Here is a 25,354-nt window from a genome sequence, read left to right as displayed (position 1 = left end):
TATATGTCACAAAAAAAAATCATTATCGTCAACTTCAATAGAGGCATATCTAAAGTGAAAACAACGAAGGTAAAATAACTGATCATAAAATGTTATTATTATAACACAAAAGTCGAAAGGACATCGTACTCGTACATACAGTAAATTACTATACACGATTACTACGATTGCTACTACGATTACTATTAATACTATTAGTAATCTACCTTCATTATATCACATTATACCTAATATTATGCTTACCTACAATCTACATGCAAATACATCACTGCATCTGTAGCGTAAAATTTCCGTCACAGTCGACCAGAGCCAAATAAACCATCCCCTTGTTGGCCACCAATTGATGTCGATTTATTATTTCTCGGGAATACATTTCTGTCTGTATGCTACTACAGCACTAACGCCGCCACACCGGTTTGGATATAGTCCAAAAGCATGATACAATTACATACCTTTTTCTAGTTTTTTTAGTCGGCACGTGCTTACACCAACGCTAACATGCAGCAGCATCACATTCCAACGCAATGTCCGGAAACGCTTTTACACCGTTAAAAACAAAATTATATGCCCAACCTTTTTTTCAATTTTCGGACTAGTGGTATAAGAAGTCAAGACTTAGGAGTTGAGTTGAATTAATATATTACCTATTTGTTTCCATACCACTTAACTTGACTATAGCTAACAATCTTAATAATACGGCGATCGAGTTACTTATCGGTACAAACGATAACATTATATTATAATATTAATAATATTATGTAGGAATTTATATTATACACCACGACAAGCATTTGCTTATAGGGACTTAATAACTTTTTATGTAAATATTATGTCCAATGTATAAATATCTATAAATTACAATAAATTATTAATATTATTATTATTATTATTATTATTATTTTACTTAAATATAATAAAATAATATTCAAATTTGATACGTCACAAAATTAATTTTATTTTTCTAATCTAATTTAGTAATAATTTGTAGATAATAATAAAAAATAAAACATTTTGTTTTTTTTAAGTAAAATGTTTGACACCCTCTTATGAGATCATATGAGTCCATACGCGTGTATAAGGAGTATTTAAAGTGTTATTTTATAATGACCTACTCTTGTTTTTTTTTGGTAACTATACAAAAAAAAAAATTAATGTAATAAAATGTAAGTGTACAATGAAATAAAGCGTAATGCACTTTTGTCATTGCTGAAGTACTTTAGATGCGCATTAAAACACCTACACATTAAAATTTATTTTTAAACATCTAGTTGGTGACATTAAAATTTTACTGTTTTTACGTTTAATCTAGATAGAATTAAAAAATACGTTTTATTTAATTTTGTCAATTTTTGAAAAGTACTAGGTACACCAACGCAGCAAAATGCAATTATTTACTAGTTCAAACGTTTATTAACACATACTTTATTATAATCTTTTATTACCTCACTCAAAAAAACATAAACCACTAAATAAAAACTAATTAAATCTGTCAGTCTCGTGAAATTTATAGTGATTTAAAAACATTCAAAACTTTTGAGTACCTCATTAGTAATTAATAATTATAATGTCAAAAACTGTAGGACTAAATAAATCAGAGTTTAATAATAAAATGCTGTGATTAAAAAATAAAATAAAAATAATAATTCATTGTGTCAAATATATTTTTAATTTTAATACCTATTAGGCTTGACAATTTGATACAAGATCCCTCGTAAGATTTTCTTACTAGAAATAAGAAAAGGTGTAGGCAAAAGGTTAGCGTATGTATATAGTGGCTAATTTTCTACCAGCGTTGAAGTATACATATTGTCAAACAATTTATTTTGTTGTTTAGTTCAAAAGATATTAAAATCTTAATATATTGTAGACACTTAAAAAATTTAACTAGGTATTATCTACATTATCATTTTCTATGCAGTAAAATGTTCAAGACTAATTTTAACCTATTTATAGATATTTGAAAATTTTGAATATTTTTGGTTTTTATTTTTTTTTAATAAAGTTGTATCAAAACCGTTTGCAGTCAAATGTTGTCAAAATTCCTTAAACTTGGTGATACGTGTATAGGATCGGAGACACATGCCGCTAACCCCGCCCTTGGATAACTATTATTTATAACTGTTATTTCCGCTTAAACCTACAAACACGTGTAAGTTATGAAATGTTTAGTGCAACTTCTTGCTAATTAGTTATTACATGTTAATAATTGTATGAAAAACTTACACATTTTATAAGCTTAAAGGCCTATTTTCAAATTCTTAAAATTTGTTGTACTGTTTACGGAGTATTCTATGGTGATACAAACTTCTTTTTTTCAAATAACAACACCCTTTTTTACTATAAATTGTTAAGTGGGTCATTTTTTTTTTTTTTTTTATGTAAGTTCTTAAAACAAAATTTGAATAAATAGTTTTTAATTATTAAAATGTTTATACTAAGAAATAAGGATAGTCCTTTGAAATGAATTTACAAAAATATAAAATATATGTAATATATTTGTCTATAGTGTTTATTGTATTTGAAAAATTTTTACAAATTATAAATGTTGACGAGCGTGAATATTAACAAGTTAAATATTAACCTACTAAAATGTTCAAGTCGCGCCATATCTCCCGAACCCGTTATATCATAGAAACTATTACCCTAAGAACTTACTACTCATTTGAATTTTTATATTGATACGTCAATATTTTTAGAATAAATATCTACTAAGATATGTGTAGTATAGTTAAAGTCGTTTTAATTTAAACATAATTTATAGTCTGTATCTCCACAGGACACTCCTTACGTAGTACAAGAAATCTAATGAATTTGAAAATATGGCCTATTAGTTTTATATCTTAAGTAGGTACCTATATTTAAAAATTCCTAAAACAGATTTCAAATAACTGTGTTATTAAAAAAAGGGGGATGAGTACGCTATTGTTAAATCACCTTTCATGTGACAGTTGTTTTTAGTTGAAATGTTGCAGTTGAATAAGATTAATTTTACAAGATACAACAGTGTCTAAAATAGTAAAATCCAAAGTTGAAAATGTTTGCACACTACCTTCATTTTATTCAATTATTATTAGAATAAAATGTAATATTATGGTCATAACAAATTTTGAAGTATAAGAAAAATTTAGTTGCTGCCGAGTGATTAATATGTAACACCGCCCATTTTTTTGAAAATTGAATCACATTAATAAAATTGTTGGCAAGAATATCGCAGAAATAAGGCGCCACATGAGTAGTAGATATCCTAGTCTCATATAATCAGCGTTGACCATGACAAATAATAAGAAGCATACAATTGTATAAAAAAGTTTAAAGTCGCGAAATACAAATTTAATACAACACCATAGAGGCATAGACGGTAGGTAAAATTAAAATAATGCCACTACCTAAATATAGCTATGATATATAGTTATTAGTTATTAATTATTACATACAGTTATACAATCTTTTGGATTCTAAGAGGAGGGATATATTGGTAATTGGTTTTATAGTGTGTGTGTTTTTTTGTGTGTGTCCGTTTCACAACCGTACACAATGAAGTTAATTTAAAATATTTAAACTAATTTACGGAAATACACGAACCTATTCACATCAATTGTCGGCTTTAATATTTTCGGCTATATTATAGCCCCCTCGTTTTACACCTCTACGGAATGTCGGAAGGTATTCGGTGTGGAATTATAAGTAATGATATTCATAAATGTTTTAATATTATAATAATAATAAAGGTATACCACAATAGATATGTTATAACAACTTTTGTTCAAGAATTAATAAAACAATAAAAGAATAAAAATATTAGAAGTTCTTCGAATCTTTGGTGCACGCGTGATAATCTCAAATTTATTCACAGTACTTCCCAATACATGTTGACATCATATAATCACAGCCCTAGTCGATCGTCCAGTTAATTAAAGAAAAATATTTTAGAACTAAAATTATTTTGGGGGCAATCATAGAATATAGTATTTTATCGACTGAATACCAATATAATTATTATATTGTTAAGTAATTTTTTTTATTTATTTACTATTTTAAATATGGCATTTATTTGTAATGTATTATTTACAGTTTATACTATGTATATATGCTTTATTTTTATGTAAGATTTAAATATTATAAATCGAAAAATAAAATGTATTCTAAAATCACAATATTTCATATTTTTTTTATTATTTTAAACTTCAAAAGATAAGATAGTGGTTTTTGAATAAACCAAATTGTCATACAATAATGTGTGGTTATATTTTATATACAGAAATAAATCAAAACTAAATAAATTAAATATAAGAAATGTGATTATAGTTACAAACGTACAATAAAACAAAACTGTATTATTTTAACAAGTTAATTCAAAGATCTGGCAGTGTTAGTTTAAGAAACTAAATAACTGAAGAGTGAAGAATATTATTTGTTTTAACTGAATTTAAATGTGCACCATGTGTGTAATTCAAAAGTTGCTCAGAATCTGAATTTGTTATGTATAATGTATATTCAAGATGAACGATATACTTATTTTAGATTCTAAGCGGAAAGATCGTTTTACAATTATGTGGTTTTTTTGTGTCTAAAGAGTGAAGACACTTTTTATAGTTCAAAAAAGCTTTGATCTTCAATATATTAGGAGGTTTTTGGTAGAAAGTTTTTAAAAGAAGACATTTTTCAATAGTCATTAAAATAGTCGGAAAAAACAAAAATGATAACAGAGAAAAACAGGCATTTTTACGCAAAACCAGTTTTCAACAAAATTGATTTTGTTTTTCTATTGTAATTCAAAAATTAATACCTAAGTGACTCGAAATGTTTAACAAATGTTCATATATATACTTACGTGTTTTCGAGACATGTCATTTTAAAAATATTTAGGCTAAATTTTCGCTGTTTTTAGTTTTATTATTCGACTTATGTAGGATAATATTTTTTTGCTAATGAATAAGCTTGACAATTTAATAAAAGAGTCGTCACAAGTTTTTCTTACAAAATTAAAAATATAAAAAACACATATAGCCATATAGAACATATAGTCACAATTTCTATAAGCGTGAGACATAAAATTTAAAATTTCGACAAAAATCGTCAAAATCGCGAAAACTCGCCAAATTTTAAAATTATAGACCTTATAGAGGTATGATTGTATGAAAATGTAATACAGAGTTTCTCATAATTTTCTTTTCAAGGGTAACATTCTGCTGTACATTAGGTGTCTACTGTCTAGAGAGTCACTGTAATGGATGTGTTAAATTTGAATTGAATGATATAGAAAAACGATTCTAAGCGAAGGAGAAGACAAAAGCCAGAATGCGACCTATACTATTACAAAGTAGGTATATTTATATTATTGTTATTAGAGTAATTTATTTTACTATTAGGCATTAGTAGGTACTATACAGTAGGTTAAATTCCTTTTTCAGTCATCATCATTGAAAAAATTGCATATAAAAATATCAGTGCGTATCTATTCTAAAATGTACTCTAAAAGTTTTAAGTAGGTATACCCACAAATAATATTTTTAAATTACAACAAAACAACTAAAATCGTTATTCTTGGTTTTAATATTTAGTTTCATCCAAATTTGAACTTAAAATATATTAATTTTATTAAAATACAAATGTCAGATCGATGCTCATAAAAAATATTAATGTGGTTTTATGCTAAGCTTTTTTTTTGATTTCCACTTATAGCAATTTATGAGGAACCTTGTATTACATTTTCAAGGTTTTTGACCGAGTAAAAATTGTTTTATCGACATTAATTTTAAAAAAACTAATAAAAATAGAAAATTCAATATATCTGTAAGTAAATAACTCAACGTGAGTCAAAATATTTTTTTAAGTTACACCAAAAACCTAAAAAAAAAAATTCTAATTCTAAAAATTCTCGTTTTTCCTTAATTTTTTTTCCTCGGTGCTTTTTAAAACTACTGGGAATTGTAAATTTTTACCCCCAGAATGCACCAACTAGATTCACTTTCCATCGGAAAATATGAAGTTGAAAATCAAAGCATTATTTCGAGTTTCGACTACAGTAATCGTGTACTGACACATAAAAAATAATAATTAACTAATTAAGCACACGCTTCATTATAAAATCAATAAATTCTTCGCTCCGCTCAGAATATAAAAAAGTTCAGTGTAAAAACACTTTCATTTTTATGAAGGTTTAAATTTGATCAATCATCAGAATTTCGAATTATTTTGTAGACACATACGACATACCTATACTAACAGGGCATAGTCAAATATCAGACCGTTTTTTATCACGTATATATAATGATTTATCATTTAATTCAAATTTAGCTCGCATCCGCTATAGCTTATACAGTTAGCTACTTAATGACCAAGGGAAAATACTTATTTCGATTGAAGCAATAGTATTTTATTTTTGATTTTATTATTAAGTTTTTACCAAGGTCACCTACCTACGCGGAAAAGTTGAATTACCATCATTATGATTTTTTTAGTAGTATATAAATATTTAAAATAATCCCATCCAGTTTTATAAAAAATCTGGATACTATATATACAATAATCACAAGGTTAGCAAAAATAAACAATACATATCAATGTACATAAAAAATATAATGTTATAAATTACTTGTAATCAGTGGCGAAAATAGAATGACTTTGGGTACAAGCATTCCAAAAATCTTAACAAGCCCTCTCAAATAATACATGAGTGATATACCTATACCATACGTATATTTATATTATACCTATATTTTCTCCTGACTTTAAAATTAACCACTGGTTGTAACAAATGTTGAATTTTTTTTCTATTATCTCATATCTACAATTAATTTTAATATTTAGAGAGGTTCAGGAGGTGGAGTGACTGCCACTGAAAGCATAGACGCAACTGCCAACTAGGTTCAATATAATCTGGGAAAGGTAGTTAGAATTATATAATCTACGCAGAATCATAAGGACATCTACACCCCTTAATATATGTACAAATTATCCGACATTAAAATAGTAGACACACTAATTTATAGTTTAGTGACGCCAAATAGGGTGATATATGATAATAAGGATCCAGATTCCAGATCCCTATTTTCGAACTTATAATATATAAAACATAACGATTTGCTGACTAAAAAATATAAAATATGTGTACAAGTACAACGATTTGAACTTTACATATTTAACCCCTTAAAAAAAAATTGAAGAAAAAAGAGGGCAATCATACTTAGTGATATACTGATATACAGTACTGTATAAACTGTATATTATTTACAAATTTTAAATTAAATTAAAAATTAAAACAATATTTTATTTTACTATATCATTGTTCTACAACTTTCTATTGTCACGTGCTATTGACGCATTCCACGGTCTTTCAATATTGACGATAACTGCCAACTAATAATATTGCAATTTTAAACGGCGCCTATATCATAAGGCTAAACTGATAGAAAAGTGATAATACTGATAACGCATAGATTTCCACTATATAGTCATTCATGTGCGTAAACAACTATAATACATAACGCGCATATATACTTCACATAAATTCGACCACAAGTTAGTCGGGTTGGACCTTGGACGGAAAATATCATGTGCATTAATTATTTGAACTATATAATCGGAGGGAAAACGCCGATTCATCATCTATCCACATACTCGGCAAACGGAAAGCGCGCGTGTGAATGGTCGGAATGGCGCTTACGGGGTCAACTTTGGTAAACAAGAACATGTCATGCGGAAAATATGCAAACAATTCGGGGTCGGACGTGGCCGTGCGGGCAAGCGGGGGAGCTCTATTTTTGTCGACGCATTCTTTGCGGCCTCGCGGCGGCGGCGGCGGCGGCGGCAGAGGTGGCGGCCACATGAATCGCGCCAAAAATACGAAACACCTATTGCACCGCCGCCGCACCGTTCGTGGATTCCGCGTATATACAGATATAATATACTGTACGCATTTCGTATTATTATAGTGTTGGTCGCCGCCGCCGCCGCGCAATAAAAGCTCCCGAGACCTCTGCCCGCGCGGCTCTCCCCCGCGCGACGAATTCCATTCACGGCAATCGTCACGAAACATTCCTTGCCGAAATCCAGTAACCTAAATAATTACAATCTTTATATAAATATACAAGACATTATAACCGCGTCAATGCGTTATGATCATCGTTATGTTGAGACGTTTGGAATTTAACGTTAGGACTCCGCGCACCTATATGTCCAAGAAAAAACGGCATTAACGACGCCTGCGCCAGGGCTTGTTTCGAGTACGTGGGTCGCAGAGATCTGCACAATGAAGATCATATCGATTTCAATAATACCCACATTGTGTTGTCTTACCTAAAAGTAGTTTTCAATAATTTCGCAGGTAAATTATAAAATCTATTCCTCGGCTTTACGAATTACTTGTTATAGGTACACGAATAAATGGCGATAAAAAAAAAAAAAAACAAGAGGAAACAACGAAAAACATCATAGTACGCATAGGCGCAACTAGGGCACCCCCCTATAACAGTACTAGGCGGTAGCCAGTATACTGTATAGGTATACCTTCCGTAAGGTTCTAAATAAATATTATACTATATAATATGAGCTGTGAAGTAAAAAATATGAACAACATCATGTGGGTATGAATTTACAAATCGTTTTATTATAAACGATTTTGAAACAGAAATATTCGAGAATACAAAAATACAGATTCAAACCAAAATAAAATTACCTATAAAACCCCAAAACTGCGTGAAATAAAAGTTGTTGTTGAAAACTTAATGTTCAATTTTATTTTTTTTCCATCTATAGGTATTCAATAATAAGTAAATTGGATAAATATAATAGTTTTTGACATGAGATTCACATGACGAAAAAAAATATCCAGTGATATTCCTCTACACAATTTTCAAGTCAAAAATGTACTACGTTCTATTGTACTTATAATGTCTAAAATCTGAATGTTATTATAAGATTATACATATTTCATTGTTTCTCGTGGTTTTATTAGTTATATTATAAACACTTTACAGGCACAACTCAATAATTGGTTCGCAACTTTCAAAATCGGAATCCTAAATTTACATCAACAAGTTGTTGAATGTATATGAATAGTGAATACTATTGTACATATTATGTACTTTGTGCATCTTACCATTGATTCAAATTCAAAGAACAGAATAAATATTATGATAATTTAAGACAAATACCATGTCATTTTTATTAGGTAGGTATTCCATAGTTGAATATTAGATATTAAATATTAAATTATACTTAAAAGAGAAATTTGGAATTTGGAATGAATTCTATACAAGAAACTGTTAAGTTGTATGCAATAAACTGCAGTGCACCGCAGAGTACCTATTATCTCAATCCACAGAATAAATTAAAATTAAATACATTTTATAAATTTATTCTTTGGTATGATACTCGGAGGTCAGAATACATAGAAACTATATTCAAGTTTTTTTAAATAAAATTATTCAACCCTTCTCAACATGCATAACATAATATTAAGCATAAGGATAACACGCAGTTAAAATGTTACAATACTAATAACTGAACTTCCTAGTTATTCCGCGACATAACAGGGTCAAAGTTATCGATGGAGGTCCATATAATAGTAATAACTATAATAATAATAACTATTATTATTATTATTATTATTTTGATAATGATGATGATGATGTGATGATGATGAATTACGATATCATGTACCTACATCAAATGAACGCAACAGTGGTGACTGGTAAGAGTCGGTCGAATAACAAAAACAAAAGTTTAAAATAACAATAATAACAATAATAATAATTATTATTACAAGAAGAAAAACATCAACAACCGCGGCGGCGCGCATTGGTCCGCCCGAGCGCGCGGCGGTCGTCGGCCACGGCGGCGCGGCGTCGCGCGACTGATCGGAGGAGTGAGTGTTATAAAAGCTCGTGTCCATCCGCATTCTCGAATGAGACAGCCGACTGCGGACACCATGGCCAGCACCGCAGTACTACTGGGCAGGTATTCGTCGCGGTCCGCGGATCCGCTGCATGACCGATGCAATAACAGGGTGCCCGTCAACGGCGGCGGTGCCGCAATCGTTCTCGGCAGATCGGACTTGTGAGTAACATTACAAAAATACTGTTATAATACACCGCGAGGAGTGTTTCCCGCCAAAAAAAAAAATAATATTAATATTTTTAAAAAAAAAACACGAAACAAAATATTGTGCGAGAGTTTTTTGGGTTATAAGATTTTGATTACAATCGAACGATATTATCATAGTATTATATTAATAAGCTTGATAAATAATGTAATGTTATTGTTATTACCTATATAGATTTAGCGTGTCTCCCATTTGTCCGGGACTGGCCCTCTGTGGCGCTCTGTCCATTTATACGGACAAAGAGACGGTGGCCGCGCTCCGGCCAACGTGCCTGATCAATTGCGCCGGCGAGCTGCCCGACACGCCTTTACCGGACACAGTGCACAGGTACCACAAGGTACCGGTAGCGGACACCGTGGTTACCGACCTCGGACCACACATGGACACGGTTACCGATCTCATACACCAGGTAAAATATACCTACATATGCAACGATTCAGACCAAAACACTCTCGACAATTCTAACAACTTCTATATCTACGTAAAGCTTATAGTTATACCTGTGTTATATTAATTTATGAATGCAAATTGCACTATACTTTGTCCAGCGAGAGTATCAATATAAATTTAAAATACATTAATACATAATATTATAATTTATACCTTATGGATACGTATAATGGATTACATTTATAAAGCCTATTAAACAAGCCTAAAACTATTATGGGAGGATTAAACGTCAATATTTTTTAAACGTCTTAAGTTACACTTTAAACTTTACGATTTCAAATAATAATATATCAATGTTTTAAACAGACATTTTATTATCTATGTATATTTTCTTATTTTATGGGAATGAAAAACCTCAAATAAAAAAATAAAAGATTACGTACATACTACATATTTAAAAATAGAGTTGTAACCATTTAAAAATATGAACTCCGAATGGAGTTCCAGTCCGACATCAAATTAATAAGTTTATATCAAATAGCTGATGAGTATACATTTTTTTAGTGCTAACAATATCCAAGTAACTGAGTCATGTGTCATACAATTTGACATACCTAACATAATATTTTTTTATGAATTTGTTAACTTTCAATTTAATTAATAATAATAACAATAATACAATTCTGCTATAATAATAAAGTAAATTGTCTATATTACAACAGCATTGTTAATTATTACCCACGTAATAATCTAAAATGGAGTACATAATATATACTGCAATCATTTTACGTATACCGTAAATTTATTCATTTCAGAAAAATAAATGTTAATTAATATTCCAAAGAATAAAAATTATTTTAATTTGATAACAATGCCATCAATAATGTCTTATTAGGTCTTTTATAAATTATAAATATAGAATAACACAGTTACATAATATTATATATTATTGTTTAAGTGTTTAGTAGTTCTGCTTTAGCAAGGAATTATCATTAAATACTTAAATTATTTTTCATGTAAAAAATGATTGGACAAGTTAACAATCAAAAACAACTATAAAATAAACTAAAACTATTTATAATAAATTTTATATTTTAACACTATTGACTATAGAAACACCATTAAATAGTTATAAGTTTAAATGTTAACTATCACATTTATTTTATAAAAATATTTATTAAATCATTGAACAGGAGTCGAATTAAAATGTAATATAAATTACTAAAATTACCTAAACGGATATACCTATACATAAACAAAAATATGTGCAGATATGTGCACATACGTGATACATTTGCGAGTATCGAATATAGGCCAGGGAACACGTAGGATTAATCGCTTGGCGCCCATCCCGGTATGCAATTCCTATGGGCCGTTGGCCCGTCAAACAAGCATGAAAGAAAACGCACTGAAAACCGGAAAATAAGCTGTTGTCAGTTAAAAAACAAAAATGACTGTCAACGGTATTTTGACAAGTTTCTGCCAGAAACTTAAAAAAAATGAAAACCAAGAGGTAGATATTTATAGGATTACGACCAGTAAAAAACAAACATTGGGTGTATTTATAAATGCACAGGAAGAATCGGCAGGTAACACTTGTACGCCAGCTTAATTTAGAAGTAAACAACAGACATGTGCATAATATGGCATAAAGCTGTAACCGTGAGAAACGGAAGGTTCTATTTCCGTTTTAACTATCTGACGGAACTTCAGGATGTCCAAAAAACCAAACTATTAATTATTGCAAAATCATTTACTAATATCATACGCCATAATTCCAACAGTTACAAATTACAACATCAAATAATATTTTTTAATTCCGGAATTATATAAAAAAAAAAAAAACCATTATTTAATTAAATATATTAATATTTATAAGTTATAAGTTATAACTAACAACATATTCGATATGTTTTATTTTGTTGTAGGAATATATTTCTGGAGGTACAACATTAATACATTGTGCAGCTGGAGTGAGCAGATCAGCTGCTTTTTGCATAGCATACTTGATCAAATATCGTGGTATGACCATGAATAATGCATATCGTCACGTAGCCAAATGCAGACCTTGCATAAATCCAAATACGGGATTTATAAGTCAGCTAATAGAATTCGAAGGGAAATTTAGAGAGGAATAGCAGTAAATAAAATAACGTTTATAATACACAAAAATCATTCCAAACATAAATTATTATTGTATTATATAGCTAGTATTGTAAGCTTTTTAAATGTTTTAATTCCTATAGAATTATAATTTTTGTTTAAAATTTTAAAATTGTAAATGTTTTATTTCTATCGTTGTATAATTTATTGGATGAGTATTATATATTTTATACTTAAAGTACCTATTATTTATTATAAATAATAATGTAAATATACAACAATTTCAATGTACTTATGACTTATATTTTTTATTTCCTTCACATAGTTCGTTATATGTTTCACATAAAGAAAACATTTACACAACACTTAAATACTATATTAATCAATTCATATACGTTTTAAAATAAAAACTATCCATTTAACTGATTTAACAAATCCTAAATCATATCTATATTAGATACATATTATCGTTTCGCTCCACTCACCTTAGCGCAAACTATATATCAATACAATATGTAGGTACCCAATATACCCATGTTATTATATAAAATCAAAAAATAGAAGGACCTTGTTTATTGCTACGCTCAGAATCTAAAAAAGTATCAAAATATATTATACCAATTTAGTAGGTAGATACCTATTCTAAAATTATATTGAATAGGTAGGTACCTACTCAACGATTGCTGTAATGTACAATTTACATTTAAAAAAAAAAAAAGTTTTTAAATGTTGTAAATATTAATTAAATTATTATATTTAAACATTAAACACTCGTTTTTTCTCCTTTTAGAACTGACAACGATGGAGTACAGTTTTCACCGCAGTACTCCTCTAGTTCTCTAAATTGGGCTAAACATGTATTATTAATAAGTATTATAAGCTTCCCATAGATATGTGTATGTACCTATATATAGTACATAGTACATACAACATACAATAAATTAGTGATTGGCACAGCCAGGTTCTTATACTAATTAGAAATTTAGAAATAATCAAATATTTACTATAATAATAATTATTGGTTAAATCGACTATACCGAATAACTTATAGTGATGATATAGTAGGTCATAAATCATAATATTTTATTTAGTTGAATTAAAAAAAAAAACTAAATTCTTATTGAGTATATAAATTGAGTAGTATATTTTAGTATAAATTATTTTATACATTTAGTAGCATTATCACATAAGCATTTAAATCAAAGGAATAATATACCCTATATGATTATTATATTTATGTATGTACTATGCAGGCAGTGTCGATTAATAATTAATATTAATCATTTAAAAACGATTTTAATTTTTCTATGTAAAATAGTTACCTTGGTATGTTATAAATCACGATTTACGTGTACCACGGTCCACGGTACAATTTTTTATACAGTTTGATTTTTAAGTTATAGAACGAATGATGACAATTGATAATATTTTGTTAGGTCGACAAGAAGTCAATATTAAGACGTGTGTGTGGCATTGTGACATCGTGATTCGTAAGCAAATATCAAAGAAGTAAGTATTCAATGCTGCATTTTAAATTTAAACAAATGTTTATATTTTGGATACCTATAGTTCGAAGTATATAGAGCCCTGTGTTATTTTCAGCCAGTACTGTGGAGTGTGGAACGGATAATTAGATTAGATTTGCCGGAGTTTTTTTGCACCATATTACAACAAACACGGGCGACGAGAACAAGATTCACTAAGAAAATTGCTTCGCTAGATTACGAAATTCATGCAAACAATTTAAGGTAAAATTTACTGTTGGACTATGAAGTGTTATATTCATCTTTCATTTTAGTTTCGGTACATTTTGGCAATAGTCGTGTAGTTTGGGCGTTGTGAATGGTATTTCAGTGACGGAAAATAACATTTTATTACGTCACTGTTGCACGCAAATTTTTTGTTCATGTCTAATCAAATGAACAGCAGATATAGACTATACCTATACGTAATGGTTCGGTACATTTACCCTATTTGTCATCCATAACGTCAACTTAAATGTAACACGGTATTATTTTCTTTATATTAATTTACCTAACATTAAAATCAACTGTGAGTGGGATAATAGGTAATAATAGTCAACGGATTATGACAATGTTCCGTCAAAAAATGTTTATTACCTACGCCAACAACGTATCATACTAAAGTATTTTTAGAGAAATAAAATAAATAAATGTAAAACATCTGAAAAAACGTTTTATTTAAATTCAAAATAACTATTTTAAAACCTTTTTTAATGGAACGACCAATTTAGTTTTAATGATAGAATATAGGTAATAAAAAATTATTATTGAATGATTGTATGAAAATAAATTAAGTAAATTAAAATACAACAAAAATAATCGAATAATAACTCAACTTAACTGTATAAAATTTCATCAGTTTTAAATTTCAATAGTCAAGATAGAACCGAATAATAAAATGAATAAAGAAAACTAAAATATATGTATGAAAATATAATTCTTACTATCAATAAAATAATGATTGAAATGTATCAGCCAATCATAAAAGTTTAGACTATTACTGGTTACATCACACATTTGATTGTCAGTTGAAAATTAAGTACTTATTATTATTTAATAAATCATCGTAATTAATAATTATTGTGTTAGTATAAATTGATAAAATATAATATGAATATAAGATAATATAAAGTAGGTAATTGGTAAGCATAATTAGATAATATTTAGATTGGATTATTGGAATATATTTATATCCGGTAAAAGTTTTTAAATATTACATTATTTATTTATTATAAATAATACAAAGTAGGGCGGAACGGGAACTCGAGACCGCGATGGGTTGGCCGGCCGGGTCGTGAAGTCCGGACCGTGAAACTCAAGCTGACGGATGCACCACCGTAATTTCGTAATTTCCTTAAATTTTTCATAAGTGATTGTAAGCCCCCCGCGGACCTGTGCCCTGAACAGACACGTACACACTAGAATTCGCTAAGGAGAGCCTGTCAGAGTGTCAGGTCGCGGGTGTGTAACATTAATGATATTGTTGTTAACTTACTTGTTTTGTTTTGTTTATTTCAATAAACGATGGGAACTAGAGAAGAAGTAATGCTAAACGCGGTTCCTTCTCTGGTTCTCATTATAAATAAATACATTTATGTATAATGGGCAACAATGCAATAGCATAATAATATGATGTAGGTATTGAAATGTGTTTATTTATCGGCTATCTACCAGTTTAAATTGATTGTTATAATCTATATAACCGAAACGTTCATTCATCATTAGCAGAGTGGCGCAGTGGAAGCGTGCTGGGCCCATAACCCAGAGGTCCGTGGATCGAAACCACGCTCTGCTAAACGTTATTTTTTATATACGTATAGGTATAAGTAATGTACGACGAAGGCTCTACATTTATGTAGAAAGTAAACAAAATTTTGGAATGTAAGTATTTAATTTTTTGTTTCCGACATGCTCGTTCTCTTAGATTCTTACCGGAACTATGAATGTATTGATTGTGTCGGCGAATTTTACCTACCCGTATACAGAAAAGTTTTTAGAATATGGTTTTTTGAAACCTTGTAGAAAGTCATGTGTCATGTGGATATTTTCATACGCCGATCTGAATATTTGAATGAGTTTCGGAATACTCCGTTGTTCAAATTTGTTTTTCATCGTTTATACTGATTATAAATACCTACTGAATAACCTGGTGGCTGGTGCAATAGTGCAGATTTATTTAAATACATTTAAGTTTATTATATTGACCACTAGGTATTATAGCTAGGTAGAAGACCTTGTAACTATTTAATTAATATATCAATGATTTAAAGAGGTAACAATTTAATAATTTTTCTTTGATTTTACATTCTACATACTTACATTTTATTTGTAAAAACGGGTTTTACTAAAAATATTGAGAGGGTACTACAATTGATTTAGTTTATTAATTGAGAGATTCATTTATCTTAAAATGTTTAAAAGATATTATATTTTATTTGATAAAAATGTTAGAACTAATTTTTTTTAAAGTAGGTATAATTTATTATTATAAATTGCTTAGGTTAGCTCATATCTGCAACTACATACGTATTACATACGTTTTGTACATTATTTTTAATAAAATGCAAATAATATTGAAACACTCCGCTGTTCAAATTAGTTTTTCATCGTTTATACTAATAGATACTTACTGAATAATTTTAATTTTGCTATCTATCAGATATGTCTGGTACAATATTGTACAAAATATATCCAATAAACTTAAAGGTAGTTAAATTCCTTGATAAATAAATAGAATAATAGTTAATAATTAATGTGATATATAAGTACCTATATATAGCATCATAATGAAGTAATATTTAGTCATAACTATAAAATAAATATTTTGCTTTGCCGTTGTAAAAATGTCACATATACCATACCACCAATGGGTAAACTACAAAAAATGTTGAGGTTAAAAATTCCTCGGAAAAAAACTCCTAGTAAAAAAGTTCGTGGTTAAAAAGTCAACGGTGAAAATGTCTGAAACATAAAAAGTCCGGTACATATAATTAGGTAAAAGGAAAAATACCACAATCACACAAACAAAATTCCAATTATTATTAATATAAATTGTAACTAAATTATTTACCTGACAAAATATTTTTTTGACGACAGTTAGTTAATTAAACTGATAAATCATAGTCATATAATACTAGATAAACATTATAATCATTGGATTTTTTTTGTTAAATATATTATATTTTATATGGTCATAGTTAATACTCAATTTAATATATTATTTCAATTTTTATATAGGTATTAGGTAATGATACTAAGTAAATAATTATTATAATTATTGCTTTTTTTTTTAATATATTATATTTTATATGACGATAGTTAATACTCAATTTAAATACTACATTTCTTACACAAATCTAAAATTTTATTGATGGAACTTCTTTATATTATATAATATATATATATATGTATAACTAATTATTTTCTATAATTAGGTAAGTAATTCTTATTCAACAATATATGAGATTAGGTAACTCTAATTAGTAATTGATCAACATATTGAATACCTATACTGGCTATACTATTCAATTGGATCTTTAGTTTGATTGCTATTTTTTATGATTGATGCCTGAATTATTTTAATATTATTGTTCTTTAATTTTTTTATCTAAAATAATAAAATGTGTAACATTTTTTATACCATAATTTAAATATTTTTAATTCCTTATGCAGCAAATATTTATACTACTAATATAATTTATAGGTATGAATATTCAATGATATCTAGGTATCAAAAATAACACGGTCGTCATCATTATGTGGTTAACATGATGGTGGGTCCACAGTTCTACATATTATTATACTATATAGAATCGTAAGTAAAAACTCAACTTGTCATTCACAGGCGGGTCTATTTAAAATCTAAATCAATAAATCATATATTATAAAATATCTAAATTTATTCTAAATATAATATACATAGAACATAGAACTAATAACTAATAAGGACTAATTAGGGTGTTAATGATGTATCGTGTATGTGGTTAATATTTTAAAAAAAAATGCTTGGAGATTTTAACAAAGTATCGTCTCCAGTGTTGGCCTGGCCTGGCCATAGCCGCTATATCTATGCAGCGAACGCGTCCGGGGCCCCTGGCCGTATTCGTATACTATTTGTATTGGATATTGAATTTTGAACTACAATATTATAATTTGCAAATTTTTGTAATTAAGCTGATTTACACATAATATATTAACGTAATTTAAAACAAAATATTATTTATATTATCATTAATATTCTATTATTAGTTTATATAATTTTTAAATGATTTAATATAGTATAATACTATAATAATATAATATAATATACGTATTTGTAATTAAATATTAATAGTGTGGTAAATGGTAATTATAGATACTAATTAACGTTTAAAAAATATTTGTTCAACCATTTGCATGTGGTTGTGAATAATATTGTAGTCTGGGGATTTTTTTTCTTGGGGATTTTTATTCCGATTACTGTACGTAATAGGTACGAATTTATTATTTTTATGTGTCCATCTCGTACTGATACTATACTTATAATTTATATATACTTATCTATGCTATACTTAATCAGTAATACAGTAGGTACCTACTTTTGGGTATTGGGTACCTACTTTATTATGTTCATAATCTATACAACGTCATATTGTTACATATTGTATTGTTAGTTGTTACAGACTATAATTGTATATTTTATAAAACATAATATTATTATGGGTTTTTACAGTTACCCTTGCTAGTTTGCCGTATGCACACAAGTGACAGGTGGACAATGAAGACAATTATAAAATGTGACCGCCGTGTGCTATCATATATAATATTATGGTCTATGAAAAACCTTTTTTTTTATCAAACGTTACTTGGAAATGATTAAATGAATACTTTATTTTTTTTTAAATAAATAACTAAGTATTTTGCTTTACCTTCATCGTTATTTTGTCATAGGGATTATAATATTATAATTTATAATAATATAATATAATATTATTATATTATTAAATTATTAAATTATAATATAATATTAGGTATATTATTATAATATTATTATATGTATACATTTCAATAATTGACCGAACGAACCGTACATGGTAATCGAAAGATAAATTAACTCAAAGTTATCAATTAATATATACATAATGTTCGCATCCTGAAGTTTTTTTTTACTTTTTTTGTATTATTAATTATTCGTACGTCATATCATTTGATGACAATAAAACAAAAATCATAGATACCTATTATAGATATTGGTAGACATCTATTATAGATTCCGAATCCATTCGATAGCGTTTGGTGTTGCGTTTACGAAGACTTCCAGACTCCAGTGTTCCGTTGAATTTGTGGTTTGAGCACTCTGTTATGATATGAGAAATAGTCTGATTAATGTTATATGGCCCGTAATAGTGTAATACGCATTCATACTCGGGGACTGGGGTTAAACCCCACCTGTGCATCAGAAATCCAAATTTTCCGTGTCCAGTCCTAATTCGATTGTGTATGTTATATATTTTTTTGTCATATTAATATTTAATGCGGATAGAAATATCGAAATTTGAGTTGTTATATATACTATAATATAGTCGCGTTAACCGTGAACTATTACACTATTATACGAAAAGTCTTGAGGTTGAGCCGTTAGTGCAAAAGGGCGACCTACAACTATCTGAAAATATTTCTGTCAACATTATTTTATCTGAAAATATTCTATTAGCGAAAAATATGTAACACCTACACACGTAATTGTATATAAGTTTTAAATTCGGGTATTCATAAACTTGTATTACTTTGGACTTTTTTTTGCTGGAATTTTTAACCCGGTCTCTTTTCTTCGGATTTTGTTCGAGGAGTCCTTTATTCCTACTTATTCATGTAATATTCTCATATTTAAATTTTATATTAGGAATTTTTATTCTATACTCCGGCCCACGAGAGAAGTAACCCGTTTCGCGCATGCTGACTGGCGGAATTCCCCCACTTAGTGCCTTTCGCTGTATGTCAAATACGTGGAGATGCGCGGATTCGGACGCGATTTGGTCGGGACACGAGTTACTTCTCTCGTGGGCCGGAGTATACAACCAAAATTGAGCGAGTTTTACTCAGACTGCGTACAACACATGCGGGTGTGGACGTGTGTTGTCCTCTTAGATTAAGACGCGTGGCATCTAAAGAGGACGCTACCCATCAGTGGCGTATCCAGGGGAGGGGCTGTGGGGGCTGCAGCCCCCCCCGAAATGTTAAAAATTATTTTAGTGGTCTATGATGGTAGCTCAAAAAGTCTTAAATTGTATTTAAAATATTTAAAAATGTACAATATGTATTAACACTTTTCAGCTATCTATTTGTGCTAGTACGTATTTAATGTGTAAAAGTGTAAAAGTTGATCAGCACCTCCCGAAAAAAAATCCTGGCTACGCCACTGCTACCCATACATTTGTAGTCTCCGTCATACACACGCACGACATACCAAATTGTCGTTCACTAGTTTCAATAGTGTGCTGTTAGTTTTGATACTAGATTGAATTGACCCGTTATAAAACTTCGAGGTAAGAACATTATCTGTGCTTAAGCGTCGCCGATTTTTCAAAATGTTAATTTTCAAGCAAGCTATGGGTATGTGAAATATCAAAAATTAAAAATGCTCATATCTGGCTTGGAAATTAAAATATCGAATAAAAGCCAACGCTTAAGGACAGATAATACTATTATCTAAAAAATTTATAATAGGTAAAATCACTCTAATATAAAAACTAACAGCACACTATTGAAACTAGTGAACGAAAATGTGCTATGTCGTAAGTGTGTAAGACGGAGACAACAAATGTATGGGTAGCATCCTCTTAAGATTAATGAAAAATGTTTATTTAAATGCGTATCAAAACTTAAATAATACAAAAATACAAATATTTAGGATTCATTTTGTCATTTTGATTTATTTATTTGGCTCTACATGTAATAGTATTAGAAAATATTATTATATTATAATAACATAATATATGGTTTTGTATATTATAATTTCTTAAAATAAATCAATATTCAATACTGAGGTTTTACTAAATCAAATATCATTGATAATATATTTAGTGAGTAAGTATACTATAATAATATGCCACCCGACGTCCAATAGATTATGGATTGACAACACAAAAGGCATAGACTGAAGTAGGTTCCTATATAACAATGAAGGACGGCGGGTCCCTTGATCTTACACTACCTGTTACCCACAATAAAGTTAATATAACAATACTATCCCATTATAAATTATGTTGGATATATACTATATTGGAAATTAAATTATTTCTAAAAATACATTTTAATTGTACATGTTGTGTATAAAACATATACCTATTTAAAAATGATAAAACCAAAATATTTCATCTTATTGATAAAACGATTAGATGTGTATATTTATAAGTAGGTATACCAATCATCCTGAAAATAGGAAGTTAAATACAAAACAATACTTACGTTTCACAAGCCCATCGATATATCTTTAGTGGCTATTATTTAGGGAGAACAATTTAGGCAATTTCTAATATTGTCGTCGCCGCCGCTCGTAATCTTTGTGTTAGTCGTAACTCGTAAATGATTTTTAGTGCGTATAGTGAGTACGGTTCTATATGACGTGAAAATAAAAAATTATAAAATTTAAATTTTTAAGGAGTTCGAATTCGATAACAATAGATTTCATATCACCCGGCTGCTGGCCAACGGAGCGACTATGTTCCATAGCACACGTACGCGCATGCACAAGTCAATTAAAGTAGTCTCGAAAAAAATGTTTGTACACCCGTGACTATGAATAATACTAATAAGCTGTCAAAAAAAACACACTTCTAGCTATCCAATTTCAATTTTGGAGATCACGCGTAGAGCATGTCACGTGAATCTTTTTTATGCATAAAGGCCCAAGTGATTTTCTACACTTAACCATATAGGGCGCCGCATCCGATAGCATTATAAGGGAGCATTACAAAAATGAATGAATTAATTTATTGTCATATTATATCCAATATTCTTTTGTTAAACTATCAATATCTAAAAAAAATTTGTTCTCGTTAAATCCATGAAATATGCATATAAATGTTCTTAAACCTAAAATATGCAAATTCTTACGAAAAATAACGAAATATGCAAAATTATACGACAAAAAATTTGTATTTGAATTATACGTAACATATGGATCGAATTTATATCGAATTTGAATTTCAATTCTTAACAAATATGAAAATGCCTAAAGTTCCGAGCCTTGCATTAAGTATAAAATTAAGTAGATATGTATATACTATGATAGTCACCTGACGAATCAACTAACGAAGACATTCATTATTTAACTATTAAAGCTCCAACAGTACAACACATGTAATTTAAAAATGTTAAAAAGTAAAAACTATACATAAAGGTGATAGGACCATAAAAAGCGTAGGTAGAACATATTTTGTAAGGCACTAGATACTGTTATTAAAATTCATAACATGTAATAATATTATAAACACAACAATATAAAAACATAAAACCATTGATATATTGGAAAAGATGAAATAAATAAAATCACCGATATCTTTAACACACACACCCGCAAACACAAACATAAATACAGCTATTGTACGAACATTATTATAGGCTACCTAGCTCCGTAGAAAAGGGATGCAGACGTACCGCACCATTATTGGACAGTCAACGTACCTACCTACCACGTATTCAGAAGTGGGGTTTTGAAGAGGGAGTATTTGAGAAAAATAAACTGTCGACTATAGCCGGACCAAGACGATCACCCAACAAACAGTGTTCTGACGTTGGAGTGGATTTGTGTTGCCCTCGTATTTTTCAAATATCTTACGATTCTTCGGTCATTTGGTTTTAATTTACCAACACTTTATTGTCCAACGCCGTTGCCGTCCATTTGAAATCCGAATACCTTCAACATAAATATTCGACAAGTAAGTGTTAATATCTCATAATTATATGAGTGCAAAAGTCTTATAAGTCATAAATTACTAAATAATAAAAAATTACCTCCAGAAACTTACATATTAGGATTTATCATTACATATTAAAACATAATAATATTACAGCGAAATATAGGTAATTCCTTATTAACTATTTATTGAACATCCTAACCAACTAGTATTGAACAATCGAACACTATTATTTAAAACATTTATAGAACAAAATAGTTATTTTAAATACAAAACAAATATATAGGTATTAAAATAATTTATTATTCTTATACTTTTGTGATACTTGTATAATGATTAGGTAGGTAGGTAATAACTAATAATAATGTAACGAAATTTTATATAAATTAATATAATCCGTTTGCTCAAGGAACTTAAAAATACATGAGTACTATACCGATATTAATATAGATTCAATTGGACTCACCAATAACCGGAATCAGAGGCGTCATGTCGTCATTTGTGGTACGCAGGGCATATATTATTTACGTACCTAAAATTCCGTATTATAATTTTTGGTCCACTGGGGACGCCCGCGCGCTGACCAAAAAAAAAGTTTTTATTATTTTTATAAGAAATTGTGGTATAGTAAATACTACCTATGTCGGGTACATTAGTTTTAATTGAAACGTGATAAAAATAAAAATAAATAGGGTGTGTTTTTGTTAATTTTTTTTTTAGTAATTTTAAAGTATTTTTGTTATAATATTAAGGACTGAAAACCAACTATTAGGTAATACAGGTACTAATGTACTTATAGTTCAGTTCCTACTACTTTGGTTATTTTTTAAATATAATAAATCAAAAATGTTTAAATGAGATGATATTTACTGCATTTATAACTGCCCTAAACTTTATAATTTATTAAATAAAAATAATGAATCTGATATCTATTAAGAAATCTTAGTTTTTGCGCTGTTTATAGCTTGTTTATCCACATTGGCGTTAACATAAAATAATCTTCATATTTATTTTTATTTTTTCTAAAAAATATTTTATTAATTAATTAAAATATATTAGTCATTACAGTACTATAATTTATTTCTCTTATTAAATTAATATATATTAACACATTAAAATATTAAAATCTTAAAATGTTGTACCTTAGTACATATGTAATATGTATGTAGTAACATATATTCATTGCTTTATGAATTTAAGATTTCAGTGTTGCAGTGATGACATAATTTATTATTGACACCTATTAGTAAATAGGTATTTTTGACTTATAATTATCTCGTTTTATGGATTTTTTTATATTAGTTCAATATCCCTTAACTATCGGTTAACTATCAATTACTATAGAAAAATCCAAAAAAACAAAAATTATTAAGAGATAATTATAAATTAAAAATACCTATTTATTTATTTAATTCATATATATATATTTTATATGAAGGAATACTGGGACCGACTGAGAAATTTTGTGTGAAGTCCAGGATATATAATTAATATCCATTAAATATTTTTTTTAATTCTAAATGTTACTTTTGTCTAGTGGATGAAATGAAACAACTAGCCATGACATTAATGCAGTATAGATCATTCAAAGAGAGACAAGAATATCTGAGCAAATCACTCGATCATCTGGCATTCGACTATCCTGATATATATGCAGTGTTGTATAGAGAGATAAAGAGAAGAGAACTGGAATCTAATGATCCGAATAGAATTGCTAAATGGTTAAGTAATCCAGCACAAAATCCATATGTCAAGCTTCATGAATCATTGATGATGGTAAAAAATAGCAACATCATGGCCAAAGAGGAGTTCATGTACAATTTAAGAGGTATGTTAAACCAAACGATTAAAAATGGTACCAACATTGAAGCAGCAGTGAAAATATGCCATTTAATTAGAAAATCATCGAACTTGAAAATATTTAACGAGTGAGTAAAAAATGTAATATTTTTCAAATCTTTTAGCTTACTTATAACTTTTTAACCTTTTTTAGGAAATTGAAACAACTCATTGGCCAAGTAAACCAGTTGAGCAACACTCAACGCCATTATATGCCAAAAGAGACCAAGCCAGAAAACATTTGGAGAAACAATTTCAGACCTCCACAAATAGACTCTTTCCAGCGATTTAATTTTAAATCTGATCAACAACAGCATACCCCTGTTTGGAAAAATATGCTGCAATCAACCAATTCAGAAGCTGCCTGTGGTCAACCACACTTTAGCAGTAAGAATTAAACATTGATAAAGTTACAATTTGTATGAAAATAATATTTAACTATCTACACTTTGTTTGTTTTTAGTCGATTGTTACGGGTATGACCATCTGGAAATGAT

General features: G+C 28.8%; 1 protein-coding gene and 1 non-coding gene across 2 annotated transcripts; both read left to right on the top strand.

Annotated features, from left to right (window-relative positions):
* The first annotated feature begins 9,872 nt into the window (after positions 1-9,872).
* On the top strand, positions 9,873-12,887 carry LOC100163569 (dual specificity protein phosphatase 18). Its single transcript, NM_001293539.1, is given in 3 exon segments — positions 9,873-10,059; positions 10,280-10,514; positions 12,424-12,887. Coding segments are annotated over 3 exon segments (597 nt in total). The 5' UTR covers positions 9,873-9,907; the 3' UTR covers positions 12,634-12,887.
* A 2,957-nt stretch (positions 12,888-15,844) lies between these two features.
* Positions 15,845-15,916, top strand: TRNAM-CAU. The gene has a single exon. It is a non-coding gene; the product is annotated as a tRNA-Met (tRNA).
* The last annotated feature ends 9,438 nt before the right edge of the window (positions 15,917-25,354 follow it).

The sequence above is a fragment of the Acyrthosiphon pisum genome, chromosome A1 (genome assembly GCF_005508785.2).
Source record: "Acyrthosiphon pisum isolate AL4f chromosome A1, pea_aphid_22Mar2018_4r6ur, whole genome shotgun sequence".
NCBI classification, from domain to species: domain Eukaryota; kingdom Metazoa; phylum Arthropoda; class Insecta; order Hemiptera; family Aphididae; genus Acyrthosiphon; species Acyrthosiphon pisum.
This window is presented reverse-complemented; position numbering and strand designations above follow the sequence as displayed.